The sequence below is a fragment of the Contarinia nasturtii genome, unplaced genomic scaffold, assembly GCF_009176525.2.
Source record: "Contarinia nasturtii isolate CC-2019 unplaced genomic scaffold, AAFC_CNas_1.1 Cnas_scaffold_4311, whole genome shotgun sequence".
NCBI lineage: Eukaryota > Metazoa > Arthropoda > Insecta > Diptera > Cecidomyiidae > Contarinia > Contarinia nasturtii.
The window spans coordinates 147,689-172,317 of record NW_022201606.1 but is presented as its reverse complement, the minus strand read 5'-3'; the positions used below and the strand labels follow the sequence as shown (position 1 = coordinate 172,317).

Below are 24,629 nucleotides of genomic sequence, written 5' to 3'. Positions count from 1 at the left end.
TTTTTTATATATGTTGCGAATCAAAGAAGCTTCCGATCAAATAGAAAAGAAAATAAATAAACCGGTTTTGTTCCTGCGTAGTAATTCAAATCCATACAATACAATAGATAGCATGATTCAGAGTCCGCGCACATACACATTTTAAAGTGCGTGAGTGCGTTACATACATATTTTTGTTTGTCATTTTTACTAGCGCCCAATACAATATATATATACATATACAATTCCCAACTCTCCAATTTGTAATTGTGTTTTTTTTTTCAGTTTAATTTTTCTTCTTTTAAATTATGTTATAGTCTGTACCTATTTATACTTCATCTTTTATATAACTACTACTATATTATCGAATATTAAAAAAAATACCTTCTAAACTACGAGAAAAGAATTTCAAAACATACGAGAAAAATGCAAAAAAGGAAACTACATAAAAAAAGCATTCTATCAATTTTATCTTCTTTTTTCTTATACGTTTAATTTAATACAATTCTTTTTTTGTTTGTTAAATGAAAAACTACCTCAGAATATGTCAAAAGATAAATGAAAAAAAAAAATGATGAAATGAGAGAAAAAAATAATAATAAAAAAAGTTTTACCTACTAAGTTAATAATTTTACAATAAATATATACTAGAGTATCCATAGGAAGACAAGAAAATGAAAACGAAATAAAAAAAAAAGAGAATAATATTCTAGCACATAAAATTTGTTTCCCAAATCATCTTTCGATTTAAAAAAAAGGGCAAAAAAGTAAATGCACATGGAACACATACACTGAAATTGCACATTAAAACGGCGTCATTTGTCGTTTTGATTGTAGCAACTATTAAAAAAAAAACATAGAAAACGTGCTTGGAATAAAACGATTACCGCCGTTTTTAAAATTGTTTCCAGCATTCAAAACAACAAAAAAAAAGCATCATAATTTTACCTAACATAAACCGAATCAACACACACACATAACATAAAAAACTATAAATATGTAATAAGCATTTAAATTTGATTCAATGTCAGTACATAGCGTTAAAAAAACACACACACACACACACACACAAACAGATATAATTATACTAACAGAATCGATAAATTTGTGAAAGTTTTGAAGTGAATTTTATTGAGAAATGAAAAAAAAATATTACTTATATATCAGAGAAAATATTAACTGTAGTGAATTACATGTAAACAAAAACACATAAACCACATACACCCACAGAAAGAAAAAGCCAAGGCAGAAGAGTAAACATTTGCTAAAACCGTTTGCTAAAAATGGGCAAAAAAGACGAAAATAGCAATCAAAAACAGCAACTTTACTGCCCCAAAAATGTCTTAATCAGAGAAATTGTTTCAGTTCTCTTTTTTTTTCGTGAAGAATAAACTTATAATAAAATAAAAGTAAACTTTCAATGGTGTCATTGTGTAACGAAACGAGAAAAAAAAATCGATTTTCTTTTTTGGGATTAATTCTATTGCTATTTGCTAATAAATGTATCAGTTTAAATAATCAGATTAACATTATAAACACACAACCCATATTTGTTTCTTTCTTAAACTGTAAGAAGAAGACGGAATATGATCAATAAATTGTCCTCGTTTATTACAACCCTTTATCCGCCGACCAATAAAATCTACGGAATACACACTTCCACGGAAACGAAATATCCAATAGCCTCAATCACGTTGTAGATTTCAAAAAAACCTATTTAAATATATAAATGTACTACATATTATTAGTAATTGTATGCAAAGAAATTGTCCAAATTTTACTTTAATTTTATGAATAAATATATTAATTATTTTTTTTTTAAGAGAAAACAACACAACATTGTTTTATTTCTTTTTCAAGCCATTTTTCTTCTTTTGCGTTGGAGAATTAATCTTGCCCGGAGGGAAATCCTAACCAAGACTTCCGTCAACATTTTAAGAGTCTTTGAATCATTTGTAAAATTTGGACTTAATTTGGTAATAAATTCGATGAATATAAAATACGTCGCGTTTAATTCAATTGGAATTGAATTTAAAATACGATTTTATTTGGCGCCTGACTTTGACACATTTGTGGAATACAACACTGGATGACACAACGAATCCCATACCGACAGCGTGTCAGCGTGTCATAGTGACAATTTCGATCAAAAATCACGTTGTAAGTGTCAAAGTCACAGTAAGTCGGAAATGTCAAATGACCGATGACAGCGAAAAACTACTCAAATGAGGGAGGCATAGAACAAATAAAATATCATATAATTTTACGGCTAATTTGAATTTGATTTGAATTTTTCAATTGATTTTCTCCGAAGGAATTATTTATTTTTGAATAATCGGTAAAGTTCTATACAAAATTTGAGGTTTGAAAAATGTTCATTGAAAAAGACCGCCATCACACGAGCAGGGAGGCTCATTGATGATTATGTCGTTCGATTTTCATTGCGAGAATGTTGTCAGCATTGCAATCTTATATAGATACATCTGCGTGTATGTTTGTTCGTCATTTTCCACTCGTGTACGAGTATAAATTGGCGCTTTACTGCCAGAAGAATACGGTGTGCTCAATAGTGCGGTTGTGCTGAAAATATACTTCGGAACGTAGCGCCTGTCGAATTTCCACTTAATTTTAGAATCGCGTGAAAACCGAAAGGAAAAACTTTTTACGAAAATGGCGATGATGCGAATGACCACAAGTAAATTAGTTGAGTCGCAGGTCAGTTAAATAAACAATAGAAAAATTTAAATAAAAAAAATCGTTTTCAAAAAAGAAGAGTTGAAACATTCGAATATGAGAAATTTTCTAACCGAAAAGTCAATTCGCTTCGATTTTCCATTGTTTGTAACTAATCGATACGCAGATATTATTGTTTTGAAATGAGTAAAAATATAAAAACAAAGTGCTTTAGTGCAAGAAAAAGGAAATTAATATAAAACACAGAGAATTATATACGAACAAGTTTTGTGTAACCAAATGAAAAAAAAAAGAACTGAATATTTCTTCAGAATCGAACCGATTTACAACAGATGCCTACGTAGATGGGAGAGCCCATATTAAGAATTACATAACTAGTTCTTCTTCGTTTTAACCAATCAGAATATTAACAATACCAATGTTTCGAAGAGAAGTCGTGGCATTTTTTTTCGATTGAATTAATTATTTTTGAACGTTGCCAGAATTTTTTTTGACAAAGATTTTTCTTCGATTCGACAAGGTCACATGATATCATTAGTATGAGATTCGAGATCCGCAAAATGTGATTATATAATTGTGTGAACGCATCAAACGGCAGCGTGTTGTAAAAAAATTCCACTACGGCTCAATCAATAACTCATGCAACCTGTCAATGCTTTTGTTCAACGAACATTTATTGAAGTTTTTCGCATGATTATTCTTTTTTATTTATTTCACTTTTATCTCAAGCCTGTGTCCCATTTTTTTTTTGTCATTTATCAAAGAACTTTATTTTCATAGAGTCGGGATTTCGTCGTCATAAAACCCGGTTTGGTTTGAAAGAGATATCGTGCGTATGTATTTGTGGATTTTCAAAGTCCAAACCATGTCAATGATATTTACCAATATAAAATATTCGGAGCGACAAACGGCGGCAGTGATCGGTGGTGCAATGAACACGCATTAAGATTGTTTGAATCGTAGCCAACTGTCTATATTACTCTTTTGTTTGTGTGTGATATGCGTATACGTGATCACAATCGAATGTTGTTTGGTGTCACACAGAGGGCACATACAATTCACCGCTGAATTCACAATTATACACACTTCAAATTCAGGCTTTAAGCGTCGTGCAAAGTCATGCTCGCTTTATTTCGGCTGTGAAAGTTTTCTTTCTTTCTTTTTTTTATTCATTTTTTGCCAAGTGATAAGAAGAACACTTGGTTGGCGAGGCGGCAACACATAATCAATATTTGAGAACCGATTAGAATTTTGGTCTATCATTTGTCTTGAGCATTTAACACATGATGTACAGTCTATCACAATTAATTACGAAACTGCATACAGTGAAAGATAGAAAAAAAGAGAAGCAGTAAGCATTGTATAATCGTTGTTCTATGTCATTGGAAATGACATACTCGCAAACTGGTTGAATGACGAATCACAATACAACAACAAAGTAGTTGTTTTTTTTCGCATTTATTCGCTTTTTTCAAAATCTGTATCGAACACAATCATATCAAAAACTTCACAGACACACATGCCGTCATGATCATTTAAATGACATGCACTTCATAAGGAATAGAAAAAATGATATTATTTTTTATAGAGCAATCACATGTTTTTGCTGTGAACAACACATACACTTGTCTCATTTCCGGGTTTATTCGTTAACACGTCACTTAATTGGCAAGCAACAGTAATCATTAAGACATGAAATCTTGCGCGAGCGCGATTTTGAACTGCAAGATCAAGTGAGAGAATGTTCAATGTTTTGCAAAAAATAAATATTTGATGAATTTATCGTTGTATCTATTGGATTGTTCATATTCACACGCGAGACCTTGTCGCGCCCTCGTTTTTGCATTTACATTTGCCACCCCATTGTTAGAAAAATGCAACAAATACGCACACAAACTATAAGCATTAATGCAAAAGTTATATTTAATGTCGTTTTAACACACGAAACGAAGCTGTAAGAACAGCTAACATTTGTTGGAAAAATTCAAGACTAGTTTTAATTGACGTCTATTTAGACATTTTATTGAAGATTTCGATAATCCATCATTAGTTTTGAGAAAATAATTGACAATGCAATAATCCATCTTGAGTAGCTTCTTCAAAGTACACCTTTTCCGTTTTCTTTTTGGAGAATACCACCAAATTGTTCTTTTAATAGTCCGAATCGAATAGACAGTTGATCTTTGATCTATAGACGAATATCATGATCATAACTATAGTAACACAAATGTATATAATTGAAGCCAAACCAAAAGTATACATCTCATAAATCCAAATTGAGACAGTGATTTCATTTTTGGTATTTAGCTGTCTCATAAGTTGTCAAGTCGTGATATTGAATTAAGTGTACTGCCGCATCATATAAAAACACATTGAATAATATTTAACGTGAATATAAACACTTTGAATCGCAAAGATCGTCCATGCATTTGCTTTACGCATACTGTTCACTTTATGTATTTCTCTTTTGATATGCCATTCGGCGTGTTTGTTTTTTTTTTCCTCTTTCAATTTGTTTAAAATGTTTATTTTTTTTCTTCGATTGCACAATGAATTCTAGTGTTTTCGATAAATGCAAAAACTCATTTTGATATACTCTTCTTGGTTTACTAAGAGCGTTTCATGTTTGAATAATATTTTAATTTTCGTTTTTCGTTGATTTCGCGGAAATAACCAATCACGAAAAAAAATTGTTGGACGTGTAATGCCTGCGAATAAATGGTTCAATTAAAATATGTTATTTATTGTCCCATTGCAATGTGTCTTTCTCTTTTTTAAACGATCTACGTGGTTCGATGAATCCGTTACTCTGTAAAATAATTAAGCGAACTTCATGTCTTATGTAAATTTTGGGCTTTATCATTTTTGGAATAAAATTTAATGGTTATATTTTCTCTTTTTTTTTTCATCACAAAACAGAAAACAATCCCGGCTCTCACTACATTCGTGCGCAACTTTGCCAGCGAGAAATCTTTGAAAGACGTGCTCGCCGAAAAGATTCCTCAAGAGCAAGAAACTGTTAAGGCCTTCCGCAAGAGTCATGGATCAACCAAAGTTGGAGATGTTACCGTTGACATGGTAAGTCGGGTCATAAATAAAAAATAAAATCAAATAATGTCATTATCAAATTTACACACGCAAAAACGGAATTGAATTAGTTTATGTTTATATATGATTTGGCGCCTGGCGTCCTGTTATGATATGTATATGATGCAAATATGATTGAATCAATCATGTTTAGGTCGCATATTCATTTTAATGCCACACTTGATTCATTTTCATTGACTTTGATTAATTCACTTACTTGCGCATGGTTGCTCTCTTGTGACACTCGTCGAGCAAATCAATTCATACAATTTTTGCCATTCCCTTTTGTTTTGAGCATTCACTTGTGGTCCGTGTGAAATTTGCATATAAATCAATGATGATGCTGTACCGCATTTTATGGAAGAGAGCATTTTTGCACGGGCACTGTACATGATTTTCTAAACGTTATCTCAAGTGTGCGGTAAAAACAAAGTTAATCATGCGAACTAATGTAGTATGTTCCGTTTATCCGAAGCCACGTGTGCATTGCGTATAATTGTAAATTGATATATGGCTTACAAGTAGTTTTTCTTGTCAAGCGGTTTTTTTTCTATTTCATTTGAATGAATAATTGTTCCGCCTCATTATAGATGTACGGTGGTATGCGTGGTATCAAAGCCATGGTTTGGGAATGCTCTGTACTTGACCCAGATGAGGGAATCCGTTTCCGTGGATTGTCAATTCCAGAATGCCAGAAAGTGTTGCCAAAGGCTGAGGGTGGTGAAGAACCATTGCCAGAAGGTCTTTTCTGGTTGCTTCTCACTGGTGAAATCCCAACCCAATCTCAAGTCAAGCAATTGTCACGTGAATGGGCTGAACGTGCCGCTTTGCCACAACACGTTGTCACTTTGTTGAATAACTTGCCAAACACATTGCATCCAATGTCACAATTCTCTGCCGCTATCACCGCACTCAATCACGATAGCAAATTCGCCAAAGCTTACGGTGCTGTAAGTATATCAGATGTCAAAGACTCTCATTATCTCATTATTCGAATCGATGTAATTTTGAAATGTTGAATATTTGAACACAGGGTGTCCATAAATCAAAATACTGGGAAAGCACATATGAAGACAGTATGGATCTTATTGCTAAATTGCCAGTTATTGCTGCCACCATCTATCGTAACACATACAAAGACGGCAAGGGAATCGGCTCAATCGATCCAAATTTGGATTGGTCAGCCAACTACACACGTATGTTAGGCTTCGACGATCCAAAATTCACAGAATTGATGCGTTTGTACCTTACAATCCATAGGTAAGAACGCCGAGACAAACAGTATGATAAAATTGCAAATGAAATTAATTCGGGATAAATCTATGTTTTTTTTTGTTTCAATTCAGTGATCACGAAGGTGGCAACGTATCAGCTCACACAACTCACTTGGTTGGTTCAGCTTTGAGTGATCCATACCTTTCATTTGCCGCCGGTATGAATGGTTTGGCTGGTCCATTGCACGGTTTGGCCAATCAAGAAGTATTGGTTTGGATTCAAAAATTGCGACAGGAAGTTGGTGACAATGTTACCGAAGACCAATTGAAAGACTTCATCTGGAAAACATTGAAATCAGGACAAGTTGTGCCCGGCTATGGTCATGCTGTATTACGTAAAACTGATCCACGGTACACATGCCAACGTGAATTTGCATTGAAACATTTGCCAAACGATCCATTGTTCCATCTCGTTTCGACCGTTTACAAAGTTGTTCCACCAATCCTCACTGAATTGGGCAAAGTGAAGAACCCATGGCCAAATGTTGATGCTCACTCTGGTGTTTTGTTGCAACACTACAATTTGAAAGAAATGAACTACTACACCGTTATGTTTGGCGTATCACGTGCTCTTGGTGTTTTGGCTCAATTGGTTATCTCACGTGCTCTTGGTTTGCCAATCGAACGCCCGAAATCATATTCGACACCAGCTTTGAAAAAAGTTGTTGGTGCTAAATAAGTTTGTACAGATTAAAAAAGACCGTCGCTTAATTGCACTGTAAAACAAAATGAAAAAAAAAAAGAAAAACGAAATAATAAAAATTGAAAAAAATTTACTTAAATTATAAATAATTCTATTCCAACGAAAATTAATGAACAGCTGAAACATACCAATACACACAAATACAAACACACATGTAAACAATCTAATTCAATTGAATGAATGACTTTCAAAAATGTACCTTTATAAGTTTAGTTTTTTTCTCTTATACTTCTCTGATGATAATGATATGATTTCAGATGATATTTTGTTGTTGTTAAATTTTCGATTGACGTAAGTGGAAAAAGAAACTGATTTGATAATGGAAATATTTTGTGTGACGACAAGATAACATATGTAAAAATTCAAGTACATTTCAATGGCAATTAGTCTGTATACCATGTAAAATTAAAAGTGAGGCTTATGCAATGCATGATGGCAAGTTGCCATTGGCAACCATTTAGCTTGAAGAACAATATCACATGATGTGCAAGAATCAAAAGGCATTCATATAGAGAAAGTCACCTTGCTTAGACTGTGCATTAGAATCATTTTCGTATTTAATCAACTTTTTCACCAATTTTGAGATGTAGAAACGTTAATTGTTATCAAGTCAATTGATGAACCACGAGCCCTAAGTTTTGTCATTTCCTTCAAGAATTGAAATGCTAAGCGGTTACCATAGAATAATTAGCCTACATTAGCTCCTAATTTATTTTCAAGAACTGTATACATAGTCAAATGTTATGTGAATGAACTGTAGACAATAAAAAGACCGAATAAAATGTATTTTAGAACCAAAATCATTTCAGTCATATGTAGCCTATCGAGAGAAATGTGTTTTCAATGAGTGAAAATAAGATTCAAATTGGATGTCGAGGCAAATGTTTCACTCAACGTCTGGCCCTCTAACGGTAAATACGTGAACTATCGTATCAATGTGATTGAAGTACGCATTACATTGACAGAAATGTGTATAGACCAAAGCTGTCAATTACAAGATTATTAACCAATTTCATAATAACATAGTCTGATTTCCGATTTTATAATAACGTAACAATTAAATATCAATTCAAACAATGTCGGTAAATTTCCAAGATGAAGCTGAAGTAAAGGAGTATTTAAGTAATATCGGTATCGAATACCGGTTTGGTTGCTATTCCGAAAAGAAACCGGAAGGTATGTAAAAATGTGCCGCATAAAATGTGATTTGCTCAATTGTTTATTGAATATTTTATTTGATTCAGTGTGTCATTTGCTGGGCGACTACTTGGAATCGATTCATCGTGACTATGAAAAAGCACGAAAAGTATTTCGCTCCACGTGCGACGATTATGGCTATGCAAAATCCTGTTTAAAATATGCGAACTACACATTCATCGGACGCGGAAAAAGTGGCTCGAAACCAAATCCAACCGAAGCATTAGAGTATTATGAAAAAGGGTGTAAATTGAATGACAGTGAAAACTGCTTAAATGCCGGTAAAAAGAAATCAACTTTCTATTCAAAAATTAGACCATTCCTTCATTAAGTGCATCAATTCGCATTAGATTGTTTAACTGTCATGTTTAATGATTTTTAACCAATTCAGGACTACTGCTGGTATCACCGAAGATGAACGACAGGCGCGATTTTATGAAGGTAATAGACACTACTTTGAATTGAACTCAAGTTTCGTTTTCTGTTATTCCAAAATTGATATGCAAAGAGAACATTTCCATTGAATCCTTTTAAAATAGTAGTTTATTGTACACTTTCAGGGAATGGAGTATTTGACCAAAAGTTGCGACATGAATAATGGCAATGCGTGTTATTATTTGTCTGGTATGCATATATCCGGTGCGGAAGGACCAATTCGATCGCAAGAAACCACAGCACCACTTATGTCTTCAACCGAAGCAAATGTGAAAAAATCCAATACAAAAGCAGGCGATTACACGGTGGAAAAGAATATGGCAAAAGCATTTGAATTGACAACAAAAGCTTGTGAATTAAATAATATGTTTGCGTGCGCCAATCTAGCGCATATGTACGCAAGAGGTGAAGGAACCGAAAAAAATAAGGAGAAAGCCGAAATCTATAAGAAGAAGGCCATTGCATTACAAGAAGAAATCAAGAATAGCAAACAATTATTGTTCCAACAAACGTCATAAAAGCGGAGAACATTCATCTGCAATTACTCACCATCGAAACTCCTGTCTGGAAAACTGTATAAAAGGAATTTGTTAAAATTAGATGACATATATTAGCCACACATAAAAGATGTTCTCTGTGCTTGTTTTATTAAATAAAATGCAAGCTTATACTTATAACATTAACCAAAGTGTTTTTTTCCAAATTTATGGATTTTTTTACACCAACTTCATGCAGATGCTTAGAAAAACCTAAAATTGGCGAACAAAATGTTAAGTATGTTTTTTTTTTGTTTGAAGCCTTCCGAAAAAAACAGTTCATTAGTTTTTATTCTTTTTATTTCAAATGAAATCATACAATCCACATTGACATATCTGCTAAAAGTGCTCAGCACAATTGAATTACATTTTCTTCTCTCTTAAATTACTTAGCATGAATAATTCTCTATGTTATAGCATAAAATATATATATTTTATGAATATACACACAAAAAACACAATATGAGATAAACACAATATAAAATTTCAATATTTTTGTGCAATATACCGAGGCTCCGAGAGTTTCATATTGGCATGCCATGTAGCAGCAGAAATAAAGTAAAAAAAATTTTTTCCGTGTTTTCGACTGTCTTTTCTCTATATATGAAACTCTCGGAGACTCGGTATAACGCGCAAAAATATTGAGAAAAAAAATTGTTCACTAAAATTTATCCAAAAATAAATGAGACTTCGGATGAACTGAATTTTATGTCAAATCGTCTCACATTGAGGATACGTGTCTTTTGTGTATATTTGGCGCATATTTTTGTCGAAACGAAAAAAAGTTGCCAACTCGAGTAAATTACTTAAAACATTATATTATTATACTGATTTAGTGTCATTGTCACTGATGCGCTTTTATTTGAAAAAGCTAAAGTTATTAGTCACTGTCATCATAATCGTTGCCTTTTACCGTTGATGAGTTCAACGGACGCCTGCTATCATCATCTGAACCATAAATTACATCTTCATCGGAATCGTTTACCTAAGGGGAGAATCGAATTAATTTAAAATAATCGAAAAATAATCGGAATCGTTTACCATTGAAAATGCCGGATTATCTTTGGTTATTGTAGTTTCTGTAAAAAATAAAATAAACCATCATTTATTACTAAACCTATATAAAAACTTAATGTGATTTCATTCAAATTTTACCATGGACAGGTCGACCGCTCGGTGAGTATACATATGCCATTGTATAAAGATAAAAGTTTAATAAACCATAGAAACACATAAACTGTGCCGAACTTTTATAAGTCGTACTTAATGAGGCCACAAAATTATCCTCCAACACTCCAAATCCAAACCGATTCATAGCCAATGAAATCGTAACACTCATAACAAATATCATTAAAAGTGTCAAAAACTTTAAGCGCATATCTGTCACAAAAAGACACACATATCATTTTAATTCGAGTGAAAATAGCTTTAAATAAATGATGATTATAAAAGTGAAAAATTATATTTTACCAAAAAATGGCATCGATCTAAGTTCACTGTATGCTTTCAGTATCAGCAGAGCCAGGTAGAGTAAGTACATTGTACAGGATATGTAGAAAAATGTTTGAAAACCCTTTGGAAAAAACGAGTCAGCGACATATTTCATTATAAATGGAAATCATTTCGAATTAATTAAAAAATGGTCAATTTGGTACCTGAAAGTTTCCTGTATCAACGAAATGGCTATAAGTTGGATCACGAAGTTCGTTGTATTTTTCCCATGTTGCGAGAACAATGGCACATAACCACATTGGTGTTATTACAATCAATTTGGGAAGATAAAATGTTATAAATTTTCGCTCATTTTGTCGCAAACCATGATAAATACACAGCCAAAACATTAATAACGAGCACAAGAATGTTGACTGAAATACAGCATCCAACATTCCCGGCATCCATGAATTAAACAACAAGGACAACGTGAAAAATGGATCTGTAAAATAAAATCGAAATTGTTAAAATTCAAAACCAAATTCAACAACCATGGAATATGAGTGGACTAACTATTATATAAAGCCAAAAGCGGCAAGAGTAAACTCATCCATTTCTGCTCGATTGACCAATCAAAATGTGGATATCGTCTCATTGTATGCTGGAACCAACACTGCAATTATTTGCAAAGTTTATTTAGAACTTTCTTAAAATAAAAATCACCAACACTCCAATCAACCAGACAATATATTTAGCTGCCGTCATCTGGATATTTCAGCTCATCTGGATGCCGTGAGCAGATGATGCGAAGTGAAACAATAGAAGTGATTGTTATAGTAATACCAGTATATAACAAGCTTATATACCTATAACAATCACTTCTATTGTTTTCACTTCATATCATCTGCTGACGATATCCAGATGAGCTGTAATATCCAGATGACGACAGCTAAATATATTGTCTGCAATCAACACTTACGGTCACCACAAATGAGAAGAACAGAAAAATAAATCGAAACCATATCTCAATTTGCGTAAAATCGGGGTTGTATGTTTTGAACTGAATGTTTGAAAAAAATAATTAGATTAAAAAATTCTATTGATTCTGAGTTAATTATGAATATGTTATTACTTACAAACAATATCAAGTCTTTAATGTTATATCGTTGATGGAAATGTTCCAAGTCATAAAATCGTACCGTTATGATGTAATGAGCATATTCAAGGAAACCTAAATGTACAATTGTGAATTCATCACAAAAATTGCATTCGCACACCAAATGTCTTGTACTGTCCAAAATTAGAAAAAAGGGAGAATTTTTTTATCAAAACTATGTATATTTTGTCACTTCAAATAAAGGAAAATATGAGAAGAAAAACAAAAGAAAACAAAAAAAAAAAAATCCCACTCAAAAAGAAAGATACAAAGCACGACGATGACAAGCAACGGTTGCCCAGCTGTTATTATCGTCGTGCTTTGAAAAGATGTAGACTCTGGACCTTTTTTAATTATCGAAAGGTCATTTACTTCGTTTTTGCAGTCGGTGGATTTATGGTGGATGGGAAAACAAGTTCACATGATGCTTCAGTCTTAAACTTACTCTGCACCAAAACAGAAGTATAATCCAAGTGAAAATGTGTTATTTAAATCGTTGGTCCTTTGCATTTCTACTAAGCGTAATTTTTGTACGCGCATTTAGTTTTCCAATCGAAACAGAAAGTGGTTTGAATTGTCCAAGTGTCGCGTTTTGTGAGTGTTCAATCAATACACAGTATGAAATTGCTTGTCCAAGTCGAATAGATGCAAACATAACATTACGCGTTGAGCCACAACGTTCGACAAATCGCGTTGAAATCGAATGTAACGCCAAAAACGTTGACATTTTAAATTTGTTACCCGAATGGAATATTGGCAATTCAGATGTTGTTAAATTCAAAGATTGTCCAGTCGAATGGAATGCATCGATTCGAAAAATTTTCAATTGGCTACACATCCAAAATGTTCGTTCATTGATATTTTTCGCACAAACAACGCCCGAAAATAAAGAAAAAACATTACCACAGACACTTTTTTCGAATGTGGAACATGTAAAGTCATTGGATTTGCGATCGGGTAAAATGCGTTTACCCAAGAATATCTTTGAGAATTTCTACGATTTAGAGAGTTTACAAATTGACTCGACCGATTTCAGTAATGCACCGTACGATTTGTTTCAGCATCTGTCAAAGTTGAAACGTTTACAATTGTGGAATAATGATTTCAAAAGACTTTCGAAGCAAATGTTCGTCGGTGTATCGTCCGTAATTGATTTGGAAATAAATTCAAATAATATCAAAGAGTTGGTTGGAAATGCATTTGAGCATTTTACAGCCGTTGAAAGTATCAATTTGAATGGCAATCGGCTGAACACACTTCCACGTCAACTTTTCACCAGAAATAAAGCAGTGCAGCGAATTCGAATAAGTCACAATCACATGAATAATGATTTGCACACATTACCAAGGCAATTTTTTGGCAAACTACCAAAACTCGAAGGTTTATGGATCAACGATTGCCGGTTGATGCTTTTACCAGACGATCTGCTACTCGAATCAAAAAGTATTCAGAACATATCGTTTGCATATAATAATTTAACCAAGATACCGTCGACCATTTTCAAACATCAAGTTAATTTATTGGAATTGGATTTAAGCTTCAACGAATTGCGATCACTTGACGACGATCTTTTCAGTGAGACGAGAAATTTGATTGTATTGCGTTTATCATACAATCGTCTCACCAACATATCAAGGTACGTAGAATCAGTGACCGGTTCGCGCATATTTCTATGCCTGATAGCTATGCTAAGCATAGCGGAGACGTAAGCCGCAACGCACCCGTCGCCATTCGATTCGAGCTATATTGTATGCGCACGGTCGTCTGCATAAACGAACATGTGTATTGTTCATATAGAGTGAACGGCGATGCGTCGGTTGCGTTTGCGGCTATGCTTGGCATATCTATGCTACCTAGCGTATTTAGGCAAGCATAGAAATATGCGCGAACCGGTCACTGCGTAGAATAAAAGATGTGCGATTTGTAAGAACTGGAAAAAAAAAACCCGAGTTCCAACAAATAATATCGATTGTTCGTTTTATCACACATTTTTTGTTCGTCAATTGTTTTATGTTTTTGCATGGGAAATTCCCGTTTCCTTTGCCAGAATCCTTTGTTTTGGTTTCGTACCTGCTTTCTCTTACGGTTCAAAGTTAATCTCTGACATCCGTACTATACTCGTTAATACCATATCATTAGCGGGGGATTTTCCCTCTGCAGGCCACTTACACGCAGCATGTTTGTATTTATTTTTGTTTTTTGTTTGTTTTTTCTTCATGCAGGTCATTAATATCGGACTTAAAACACTTGCAATTTTTGTATTTGGATAATAATAATTTACACACCATCCATATGACCGCATTGGACGGTACCGGCTTGAGAGTGTTGCACCTGCAAAATAATATGTTGCATTTCAAAAATTTTGACGAAACAAACTGGGACGAAACCAATTGGGATGTGGAGAATGTATCACCGTTTCAAACTTTGCATCAATTGGAAGAGCTAAACATGCGAAACAATTCAATGACAACATTTTTACATGATTGGCACACATCGAATCTTGCACTAAGTAAATTAGATGTAAGCAATAACAAGATCGAATTGCTTAATTTTCGATTTATTTTCAATAATTGGACCAATCCAATTCGAATAAATGTGTCACATAACAATATCAAAACATTGCATGTAGATCATGATTTTACACTTATTGAAAATGAATCACAAGTCGAATGGATTTTGAACAATAACCCATTGCAATGTGATTGTTTGCTCATTCATTTTGCCACGGCGTTGCGTAATCAATCGTCGGGTTTGCAAAAAAATCGCATAAAATTCATCACAAATCATTTGAAATGTGCGACGCCACAGCAATTCATCGACCAACCACTTGAAAATATTCCATTAACCGATTTTACCTGTTCCCTGCCTCATACCGATTGCCCAAACCAATGCTCATGTTACGTACGTCCCGTCGATGCAGCGGTTGTTTACAATTGTTCGAATGCAAATTTAACAAAAATTCCCGACATACAAAGCATTCGCCAATATTTGGGATTGAAATTGCAACTTATTGAACTGTACATCGAAAATAATAATATCACCTCATTGGAAATGGGTAATTTAACCGGATACAAATATGTAAATCGCATTTACGCCAAGAACAATTTTATAGAAAATATTCACGCCGAACATTTTCCGGATAATTTAATGGTGCTAGATTTATCGGGCAATAAATTAAAACGGATTAGTTCAGAGGCATTAGATAAGCTCAGTCACATGAACAAACTTCAAAATATTTCATTTGGCGAGAATCCATGGATATGCGATTGTATGGCATATGCGTCAATGAAATCCATTAAAAATAATTTCGCAAAAATGATCAATGCCAACGATTTCATGTGTGAAAGTGATAAGGAGTTGAACCTGATCGATGCAAAACATCTGTGCCCGATCGATAAGACACCCATATTGATTTTCCTAATTACATTGGTTGCATTGATTTCGCTGTTAACGACATTCTTCTATATGAAACGACAAGAAATCATGGTTTGGCTATTTGCGAAAAATGCAACATGGTTTTTTGGCAAACAATCACATGTCGATTGCAACAAAGAATACGACGCTTTCATTTGGTATGCAACGCTTGATGAGAAATTTGTCGCCAACGACGTGATGCCACAATTGGAGAATGTCGGTTCAAAATCATTGAAAATTTGCTTGCTAGTGCGAGAAATGCAAGGAGGGGACATTATACCAGAGCAGGTAAAAATATAGTCTCAAGTAAAATTATTTGACTTATAAATCAAATGATTTTTCGATTGACAATGTGAAAAAAAAAATAATGTTAATTTCTGTCTTTTTTTTCTGAATTTAGATCGCAAAATGTGTAGAAAAATCCCGTCAAACGATTGTAATTTTATCACCTAATTCCACTGAATATTTTGATAAACTGAAGCAAAGTCAATCAAAGGGTGAATATTCAGGTAAATATTGAAATATGTCTATCCGGTTGCTGTACAATAATATGTAATTTTCATTTTTAATTTACAGACACTGATATTTGGGGACTGATGGGATTTCGTGTTGCTCATCAAAAAGCGTTGAATGAAAAACGTTCACGTGTCATAATTATAACAAAAGGAGACATTGGCCGCATTAAACATTTTCAATCCGAAATAAGAGCATATTTAAGTGCCAACATCAATTTGCGTTGGGGTGAAAAACGATTCTTCGATAAACTACGATTGGCAATCGCACATCCAAAGTATTTTAAGGATAATCATTATACAAACACTATTGTTTAATCATTTCACAAATACATTTTTTTGTCTTTTTCTATTAGTAATGATTAGTTGCTCATAATTTATAAAAATTCTAGATCAACCAAAAAACTTCCCTCTATAAAAGTAGATACTTCATTTTCACTTCATTGTCGTATTAGTTCAATAAAAATAATAACATTAAATAATACCAACACGCATTTTAGTTGACTGTTCAATGAAATTTTTACCAAGTGTTAATTTAACATACCGATTTCGTACAACACTAGATAGCTGAACAGGTGTATGATCCTTGGTCATACCTTCGATCATCACATTAATTTGAAATGTTTTATCGAATTTTTCATTGTCACGGTTGTCAGTCTCCATTCGGCCGATGAGCCACAATTGCTGAGCATATGTATTCAGTAGAGGTGTGCGCATCACAAGCGGTCCAGTGGCCATGATATTCTTATCACTTGAAGTCGATGTGTTTGCAATCAATGTTCTTGCACTCAGCATTGTTGTTGTTGTTATTGGCGGACCTTCGTTTAAAAAAAAAGAAGAAAATACTAACCAGGTAAAACTTCCGTTTAAATTTTATTTTTGTGACATTTTTTACCTGCCAAACCAATGAAAATGCTAAGAAATTCGCAAACAAAAAATGCTAAAATGGCCATGACGAATTCACGTTTCGATAACGAATATAGGCGCATATGCACCGAACGTTCACAACGATCATGGTATGGAGCTGGCGTTATGAATCGATTGAATTCACTAAATATATCACTAAACTGTGATAATGTATTTCGAATGCGTAGCAAAATGCCACCAGAAGGAAGATGGTATGTATAACCCAAGTCTTGAGGCAATTTGGCCATTGTGTACTTATTAAATTATTTTGTTTATGACCTTACAAAACAAATTCTTCAATTGAATCGATGCCGGTTCAAACATTGTAAATAACACAAATAAAAAAAAACTAAATCAAATTCTGTTCAAGATCACCATGATTTTAATGCCTTCCATTCTTATTTTGGAGTAGATAAGAATGATTCACACTTATTTTATTTACGCTTTTACTTTGTAAACAATGAAATATCGATTTTTCACATTCAATCAAATGTCAAATATTTCGAAAGTTACCGCACCATATTTTATGTTAACGTTACACACCGAAAATTGATAGAATAATAAATGGACTTTTAAATTGGCACCATGTCAAGCTTTACTTGGTTTATATTTTATTTAATTAATAACGCAAAATTTGTGAAAAACTGTTTTCTTTTTGTGTTGTGTTATTTCTGTGTTACTGTTGAACGTATGGTTGTAAATAAAGTCGCCATTGAACAAATATCGTATTATTGTTCACGTATTTTCTTCTTTTTCTGTTGTTTTTTTGACAGTTTTCGGCTACTTTCACGATTTTCTTTTCAAATTATTGAAACTTTTATTAAAATACTGTTTTCATTCAATAAAAATCACAATTAAATTCTTCCGCATCGTGTCCATTGTTGTTGATGTTTGCATAATATGTTTGATGTGTAAAATTGATGCATATCGAAAGTGCATGCGCAAAACCAAAAGTGCTGTCATATTCGGTACATCATACATGGAAACTCAGTAATATCAACAGGTTTTCTGTTCATTTGAACAAAAAAAGTAAGGTCAAAGGAAATCGACACATGTTTCTTCTATCTTAATAGCAATTTATTCGGTCAACTGAAATTCCAAGTGACATTTTTATACGACTGACATTTTTTTCGTACATCCCTATCATAATAACGTAAAATATTTGCTATTGTTAAAAAAAAAAAATTATAATCGTGTAGATTAATTTAATCCCAATATTTAATGGCACCGTCCCACCCGGCTGTTATCAATTTGCTGGATTCATGTGGATTCCATAAGGTGGAAATGCATACACCCTCGTGTGCTTGCCATTTCTTATACAGTTTGGTTGTTTTCCAATCCCAAATATAAACTTTTCCATCGCCATCGCCAGACACTAGGTAGCTCATATCGGGCGAAAAATCCAAACTGCATGCATATCCGGAGACCATATGACCGGTGAATGATTTCTTTCGATTCATTTTGAAACGATTCAATGCCGAAAATATGGAGATTTTGTTGTCAAGACTCTGGCACGCTAACCATTTTCCATTTGGAGAAAGGGTCACCGATGGCATTGAATGCATCGTCGGATCGGCGATGTATTTTACATCGACTGGAATGTCCCATTCCCAAATTCTCATACTTTTGTCGTCTGATGTCGTTACAAATCGCCGGTTTTCGTCCACAAATGTGATTGTATTGACTGCACCCAAATGTCGATCATATTCTTGCACGATTTCACCACTTCGTGTATCCCACTGTAATGACACAAATTAAATTTATTAGAATTTTGCACTTGCTTTTTTTTTGCATTTTCAAAGGAGCATCAAGTTTACTTACGCAAATAATTTTCTTGTCCGATGTACCAGCGACGAAGAGATGTTGTTTACTTTTGTCTGGATGAAATTTAACACAGAATGGAATTTTCTTCGATGTAAAACGATGTACAACGTCACCGGTTTCTGTGTCCCATAATTTTATGTATCGATCATATGCGGCCGATAGGAATTGTGTACCATCATTATTGAAACCAACATCTTTGACAGCTTGCCGATGTCCAAAATACGTTCGAATGCATCGTCGATCATTGTACACTTCCCACAGTTTTACGCGGCAATCCATTGAGCCAGAGAGCAGCAAGTGTGCGGTTTTCGGTATGAGTCGTATCGATGAGATACCTTTTGTGTGGCCGGTCCATGTGTGAATGTGAGCCTTTGGCAGGAAACATTTGTCTGGATGCGCTGATGACCGTAGATTCACACCAACATCGTGTGGTGCATGCAAAAACGAACGACCTTGATAATCCAATGCGTCTTTGACTGTGAAAAGATTTTTTTTTAAAAGATTAATACGAGTTTTCACGCGTTCAATTGATAAATATTACTTCAAATGTAATTGAGTACATACTGTGTAAAATTGATTTTTCTTCGAGTGGTTTCTCTTCTTGTATGCGACTTCTGCGATGCCTCTTGGCAAGAATTTCCTCAAGTTCGGCTTTTTGTTGTTCATTTGGTCGTGCAATTGATTCTTCATTTTCATACTTTGCCCAGGGGCCAGAAAAACCTTCAATATCTTCCGGTTTATCGTTGCGCTCTTGTTTTCGCTTCTTTTTCGGTATTGGTGATTCAAATACCGTTTTGCCATTTGTATCGTATGCTGTTTGTACATCACCAACCCATGATTGTCCATCGTTATCTTTGTCATTCACCGATGGGTCCAGGGCATAACCGTATGTGTGAAAGGTGCGTCGTTGGTTTTCAAAATTAAATGCAGAAATGTGTGCCTTTTCCACATATCCCGACAGTGTATTTCGCGGTGCACGTTGTTGATCCGTTAGAAGTGGATTTTCCGGCCCTTGAACTGGTGCATACAGTTCTTCGTATCTTGGATTGTACGCCAATTCCTTGGAAATTGGATCAATAACACGTGACACATCACTTTGTCCCAATGGTACGACGGCTGGTGCAGCCATTACGGTCAATGTTTTGGCCACCGAGCTGCTTGTGTCAATTGGCCGAAGATGTGCTGTACTTTCTCCATTGTCCGATTCAGAATCACTGCTACTATTCCCATAACCTTGTATGCATTGCATATTGTCGATTGATGCAATTAAACAATTCTTCAATAAAATTCAATTGTTTTCGAGAATAAAAAACACACACAAATTAAAGAAAAACTCTATAATCTGAAAATGAAATGTAAAAAATTAAGAGGGAAACAAATTATCGCAGAGTTATTCGTCACCCAAACGTTGGCTGTCAACTATGCTTTATTGCGTTGCTTCACTGTCAACTAAACACATATACATGCGCAGTCACACAAGTGACAGCATTTGACACTACGACCAAACTCACAGCACGTTATATAAATTGAAGAGTTTTGAAGCTGTCAAAACACATAACCTCAATTGTTGTTTATTTTCATTGCATTTTTGAATTTTTCACAAAGTTCAAGTTTATTTAAAAAAAAATGAAACCACCGACTCAAGAAACAGTTGCAAAGTTTCGTGTAGGATGTTATTCGGAAAAGAATCCTGATGGTATTTTTTTTTTAATTAATCCATTCAATACAAAATTGTCAATAAAATGAAATTTATTTTTTAGAATGTCACTCTCTGGGCTTGTACTTGAAGCGAGTTGAAAATGATTTGCTGAAAGCAGTGAAATTGTTTAAAGTCAATTGTGATGAATACAAACATGCCAAATCATGTAAATGTTCACTTTGTTTTGTCACTCTTTTAACAATAAGAACTTACATTATGCTGTTCTCCCTCAAGGTTTGGAGTATGGAAATGTCGCATTCGGTGGAGTCAAAGAGAAAAATGTGAAATCAGATCCGATCGAAGCTTTAAAATATTTCGAAAAGGGTTGTAGTTTTGGCAGTAGTGAAAATTGTTTAAATTCAGGACTGTTACTTGTGTCACCTTTATTGGAAAAAAGCGCATTACCTAGAGATATTCCAAAGGTAGAAATTTAAAAAAAAAAACATTATTTCTATATTAGAACGTAAACAATTTTATTGATTTTTATCACTTGCACAGGGCATGGATTATTTGACCAAAAGCTGTAACATGGACAATGGAAATGCTTGTTTTTATCTATCGGGACTGTATATGTCGGGCGCCAGCTCTACCATCAATTCACAGTCAAATCAAAATAATGAACAATCGCCGGCAGTTGAAAAGCCCAGAAATGCATTTGTACTTGAAAAAGACATGAAAAAAGCATTTGAATTGACAACAAAAGCGTGTTCGTTGAATAATTTCTTTGCATGTGCAAATCTTAGCAATATGTATGCACGAGGAGATGGCACCGAGAAAAATCTAGAAAAATCCGAACAATTCAAAAAGAAGGCTGACGAACTCCGTGACGAAATGAATCGTCAACGAATTTTAAGCAGCTTCAATCATCCTTAAGCCATCGTTTAAATGTTATTTAATGTAAATATATACATATATATCATCACTATTTGGCTAGTAAAAAATTCGTTGGAAAAATTATAACTTATATCTCTTAATCAAATGTAACTGAGTTCCCAAGACCTGATTGTATCGCATTTCTTATTACTTTAAATCGGAGAGATTGATTAGTAATTGTTGTCCATTTTGAATGTCTGTCGCTGTTGTTAGAATGATATTCGTTCCGTTTTCGTCGTGAATTTCTTCGATAATCTTTCCACTATCGATGATTGAGGCAACATTTGAACAAATTAATACATCATCTATAAATTCATGATTGTAGCCTTGCAACTCTTCCGGTGAGGTGAGAGCCGATGATGGAATATTCATTTTACACATATTGCACTCAAATACTGTCGTCTTGTCATCGTAAATATGTTGTTGTTGTTCTTGTTCTTGCTGCTGCTGTTGTTGTTGTTGCTGGGCAGCTTTTTCAGCGTGAGATTTCATGTGGACCTTCAGACTACTGCTTCCGGCGAATCGTTTCAAACACACTTTACACTCGTGTGTCTTTGTACCAGTGTGGGAACGCATGTGGCCTGTTAAATGTCCAGAACTTGTAAATCCTCGCGAACATATTTTGCACTCAAATGGTTTTTCCCCTGTGTGCGTACGTCGATGAATGTTTGCCGTTTCTTGGCGAGCAAATGTTTTCTCACACATGCTACACTGAAATGGACGCTCACCAGTATCTATATAGAATAACGGAGTTTAATCAATTTCTGCTCTCAATGATTTAATATCGTAATTCTTACGTGTTCGTTTATGAATTGCAAGTGTATTTGATCCCGCAAACGCCCGTCCACAATTAACAAAATCGCATAAATATGGCTTTTCCCCTGTATGAGTTCTAAAATTCAAATAAACCGTTAATGTCATGTAAATTAATGTCAATTACGTTCTCTTATACCTCAGATGAATTGCAACGTAGCCACTTTGTGAGAAACCTAAAAGGAAACGCGTATAATGAGATTGAATGTTTAAAATAATAATAACACACGAAACAAATCGATTTATACCTTTTGAACAAATCGGACAAGTGAAGGGTTTTTCACCCGTATGCACTCGAATGTGTTTCTCTAAATTTCCCATTTGAGTGAAACCCTTTTTACAAATTTCACATTGAAACGGTTTTTCACCTGTGTGCGTTCGCATATGAATATTCAATGATCTCGCTTCGACATAATATTTCGGGCAGTACGGACAATTTAGAATTTTATGCCGAGTATGATGTTTCATGTGTTTTGACAATGAACTTGCCCATTTAAAACCTTTACCACAAACGGAGCATAAATTTGGTTTGCCAACTACTGCTCTCAATTCTCCGGTGTGTTTTTTCATGTGTTTTGAGAGATTCGATGATTCAGCGAAGGACATATTACATTCGGTGCATTTGTGTGGCTTAATTGGGCTATGAATTTTAAGATGACGTCTTAATATCTTTTTTTCAGCAAATACTTTATGGCATTCGGGACATTCAAATGCATTTTTCGATTCGATTTTATTCATATCATTCGTCGTCGAACTGTTCACTCTGTCAACCAAATGTAGTGATTGTACATGTGCGTTAAGTATTTCGCTAGTCTCAAAGTTAAGATTACAATCGATGCAGTTAAATCCTGATTCACTTTGCGTTTTTACCTTTTCCTCCGACAAAATATCTTCAATAAATTCATCTGATGGCATCTTTTTGGATTCGTCGTCATTTTCATCGGTTGGAATGTCGTCTGCATAATTATTATTGGATAAGTTTTTCGAAAAGTATCTTAGCATGATTGGCAGAGATTGAAAAAAATTAATCATCTTACCAAATTGTTCTTCGATTGATTGATCGGATAAATGGTCATCAGTTAATGATACCACTTGTGCGACATCCAATTTAATTTCGTCAAAATAGTCACCAAATTTGGTTGAAAGATTTGTTTCTTCTTTCATATTTTGTGCATCGCTCAAAACGTCGTCGGTCAAATGTTGTATTTCTTCAGCAGCAACCGATGTGAATTGTGATTCACTTGGCAAACTAGACAATTCAATTTCCTCTTCAAGCGATCCCAAAACCAATTCACTGTCCAAATGATCGGCATCATTGTCATCAGTCAGGATAAGTTGATGTTCACCATTGTTTGTTGTTGAATTTTTGTAATTGTTATTGTCGGATACAGTTAGCTCTCGAACATCACCGAGAAGTGTTCGCAGTGATTGATCCGATCGTTGGCACTGTTGTTTGAATGTAAATGCACGACTCACTTGCAATACACATGGAACACACATCAATTCAGGCAATCCATCACCAGCTTTAACCTACGAAAATTCAAAAGAGTTGTCTTTATTAAGGAAATAAATGAATTTTTCGTTGGAATTCGATATATTTACATCAATTTCAGCGACAATTTTGAGCATATTATCGAGACAGCTTCCAAACAATGGTCGCATCTCACCATTTTTACACAGACAACAACGGCATATTTTATCAAATTCTTCATTGAATAATGTTGTCATAGTGTAAATATACACAGCGATTTTCAATTGCACACGATAACTTTTGAATGGAAATAATCGATTTTCGTTTTATAAAGAAAACAAAACAAATTAGATGTGAACACTTTTTCTTTCACAATCAAAATTTATTTGTTGTCAAAATATGGATGACATTCACGTCACACACATCGAATTGAATTAGCCGATTGCTGACATTTCAAGCGAAAACAACGGTAACGGCTCAGGCCGATGCAACCAAATGTACACAGCTCATTGTGACTGTGACTGGGAATTTGAATGGAAGAATGTACGGTTTTTGAAATGATTTGATTTTACCATTAAATAATGATGACACGAAATCGATTCAAGGATAAATGACATGAATTTTA

The 24,629-nt window shown here is 34.2% G+C and overlaps 6 protein-coding genes across 6 annotated transcripts; 3 read left to right on the top strand and 3 right to left on the bottom strand.

The window, feature by feature from the left end:
• The first annotated feature begins 2,514 nt into the window (after positions 1–2,514).
• On the top strand, positions 2,515–7,935 carry LOC116350565 (probable citrate synthase 2, mitochondrial). Its single transcript, XM_031782379.1, has 5 exons — positions 2,515–2,694; positions 5,593–5,751; positions 6,351–6,710; positions 6,794–7,020; positions 7,107–7,935. The coding sequence occupies exons 1-5, from the start codon at positions 2,650–2,652 to the stop codon at positions 7,711–7,713; spliced, it is 1,398 nt and encodes a 465-aa protein (XP_031638239.1). The 5' UTR covers positions 2,515–2,649; the 3' UTR covers positions 7,714–7,935.
• A 128-nt stretch (positions 7,936–8,063) lies between these two features.
• Positions 8,064–10,052, top strand: LOC116350566 (cytochrome c oxidase assembly factor 7 homolog). The gene is made up of 4 exons (XM_031782380.1): positions 8,064–8,913; positions 8,982–9,215; positions 9,326–9,375; positions 9,495–10,052. The coding sequence occupies exons 1-4, from the start codon at positions 8,814–8,816 to the stop codon at positions 9,885–9,887; spliced, it is 777 nt and encodes a 258-aa protein (XP_031638240.1). The 5' UTR covers positions 8,064–8,813; the 3' UTR covers positions 9,888–10,052.
• A 231-nt stretch (positions 10,053–10,283) lies between these two features.
• LOC116350859 (transmembrane protein 181) lies at positions 10,284–18,205 on the bottom strand. The gene is made up of 10 exons (XM_031782830.1): positions 17,314–18,205; positions 16,963–17,236; positions 12,473–12,626; positions 12,316–12,396; positions 11,910–12,009; positions 11,561–11,838; positions 11,376–11,478; positions 11,061–11,285; positions 10,947–10,984; positions 10,284–10,890 (listed from the first exon to the last, which is right to left on the bottom strand). The coding sequence occupies exons 1-10, from the start codon at positions 17,570–17,572 to the stop codon at positions 10,786–10,788; spliced, it is 1,617 nt and encodes a 538-aa protein (XP_031638690.1). The 5' UTR covers positions 17,573–18,205; the 3' UTR covers positions 10,284–10,785.
• Positions 18,206–18,379: 174 nt separating this feature from the next.
• On the bottom strand, positions 18,380–20,578 carry LOC116350673 (pre-mRNA-processing factor 17). The gene is made up of 3 exons (XM_031782553.1): positions 19,713–20,578; positions 19,146–19,624; positions 18,380–19,063 (listed from the first exon to the last, which is right to left on the bottom strand). The coding sequence occupies exons 1-3, from the start codon at positions 20,395–20,397 to the stop codon at positions 18,530–18,532; spliced, it is 1,698 nt and encodes a 565-aa protein (XP_031638413.1). The 5' UTR covers positions 20,398–20,578; the 3' UTR covers positions 18,380–18,529.
• Positions 20,579–20,693: 115 nt separating this feature from the next.
• LOC116350596 (cytochrome c oxidase assembly factor 7 homolog) lies at positions 20,694–21,804 on the top strand. The gene is made up of 4 exons (XM_031782437.1): positions 20,694–20,844; positions 20,909–21,013; positions 21,082–21,269; positions 21,346–21,804. Exons 1-4 carry the CDS (start codon positions 20,775–20,777, stop codon positions 21,718–21,720), a joined length of 738 nt encoding a protein of 245 aa, XP_031638297.1. The 5' UTR covers positions 20,694–20,774; the 3' UTR covers positions 21,721–21,804.
• LOC116350583 (zinc finger protein 383-like) lies at positions 21,307–24,380 on the bottom strand. The gene is made up of 6 exons (XM_031782421.1): positions 24,136–24,380; positions 23,571–24,063; positions 22,782–23,489; positions 22,673–22,709; positions 22,518–22,612; positions 21,307–22,454 (listed from the first exon to the last, which is right to left on the bottom strand). The coding sequence occupies exons 1-6, from the start codon at positions 24,259–24,261 to the stop codon at positions 21,868–21,870; spliced, it is 2,046 nt and encodes a 681-aa protein (XP_031638281.1). The 5' UTR covers positions 24,262–24,380; the 3' UTR covers positions 21,307–21,867.
• Positions 24,381–24,629: the final 249 nt, after the last annotated feature.

Bases quoted from the DNA above. Each gene is read 5' to 3' on its own strand.
- LOC116350859 (XM_031782830.1), bottom strand. From the start codon at position 17,572: ATGGCCAAATTGCCTCAAGACTTGGGTTATACATACCATCTTCCTTCT. The intron at 12,010-12,315 runs GTAAGTGTTGAT...AAATAATTGCAG, and splicing joins TCTTCTCATTTGTGGTGACC to TGTTGGTTCCAGCATACAAT. The intron at 11,839-11,909 runs GTTAGTCCACTC...TTTATTTTACAG, and splicing joins GCTTTTGGCTTTATATAATA to ATCCATTTTTCACGTTGTCC.
- LOC116350596 (XM_031782437.1), top strand. From the start codon at position 20,775: ATGAAACCACCGACTCAAGAAACAGTTGCAAAGTTTCGTGTAGGATGT. The intron at 20,845-20,908 runs GTATTTTTTTTT...TTTATTTTTTAG, and splicing joins TTCGGAAAAGAATCCTGATG to AATGTCACTCTCTGGGCTTG. The intron at 21,270-21,345 runs GTAGAAATTTAA...TCACTTGCACAG, and splicing joins TACCTAGAGATATTCCAAAG to GGCATGGATTATTTGACCAA.
- LOC116350583 (XM_031782421.1), bottom strand. From the start codon at position 24,261: ATGACAACATTATTCAATGAAGAATTTGATAAAATATGCCGTTGTTGT. The intron at 24,064-24,135 runs GTAAATATATCG...GAATTTTCGTAG, and splicing joins AAATTGTCGCTGAAATTGAT to GTTAAAGCTGGTGATGGATT. The intron at 22,710-22,781 runs GTATAAATCGAT...GTTTCCTTTTAG, and splicing joins TTGTCCGATTTGTTCAAAAG to GTTTCTCACAAAGTGGCTAC.
- LOC116350565 (XM_031782379.1), top strand. From the start codon at position 2,650: ATGGCGATGATGCGAATGACCACAAGTAAATTAGTTGAGTCGCAG. The intron at 5,752-6,350 runs GTAAGTCGGGTC...GCCTCATTATAG, and splicing joins GAGATGTTACCGTTGACATG to ATGTACGGTGGTATGCGTGG. The intron at 7,021-7,106 runs GTAAGAACGCCG...GTTTCAATTCAG, and splicing joins TTGTACCTTACAATCCATAG to TGATCACGAAGGTGGCAACG.
- LOC116350673 (XM_031782553.1), bottom strand. From the start codon at position 20,397: ATGCAATGCATACAAGGTTATGGGAATAGTAGCAGTGATTCTGAATCG. The intron at 19,625-19,712 runs GTATGTACTCAA...ATCTTTTCACAG, and splicing joins AGAAAAATCAATTTTACACA to TCAAAGACGCATTGGATTAT. The intron at 19,064-19,145 runs GTAAGTAAACTT...GTGTCATTACAG, and splicing joins CGGACAAGAAAATTATTTGC to TGGGATACACGAAGTGGTGA.
- LOC116350566 (XM_031782380.1), top strand. From the start codon at position 8,814: ATGTCGGTAAATTTCCAAGATGAAGCTGAAGTAAAGGAGTATTTAAGT. The intron at 9,216-9,325 runs GTAAAAAGAAAT...TAACCAATTCAG, and splicing joins TGAAAACTGCTTAAATGCCG to GACTACTGCTGGTATCACCG. The intron at 9,376-9,494 runs GTAATAGACACT...GTACACTTTCAG, and splicing joins ACAGGCGCGATTTTATGAAG to GGAATGGAGTATTTGACCAA.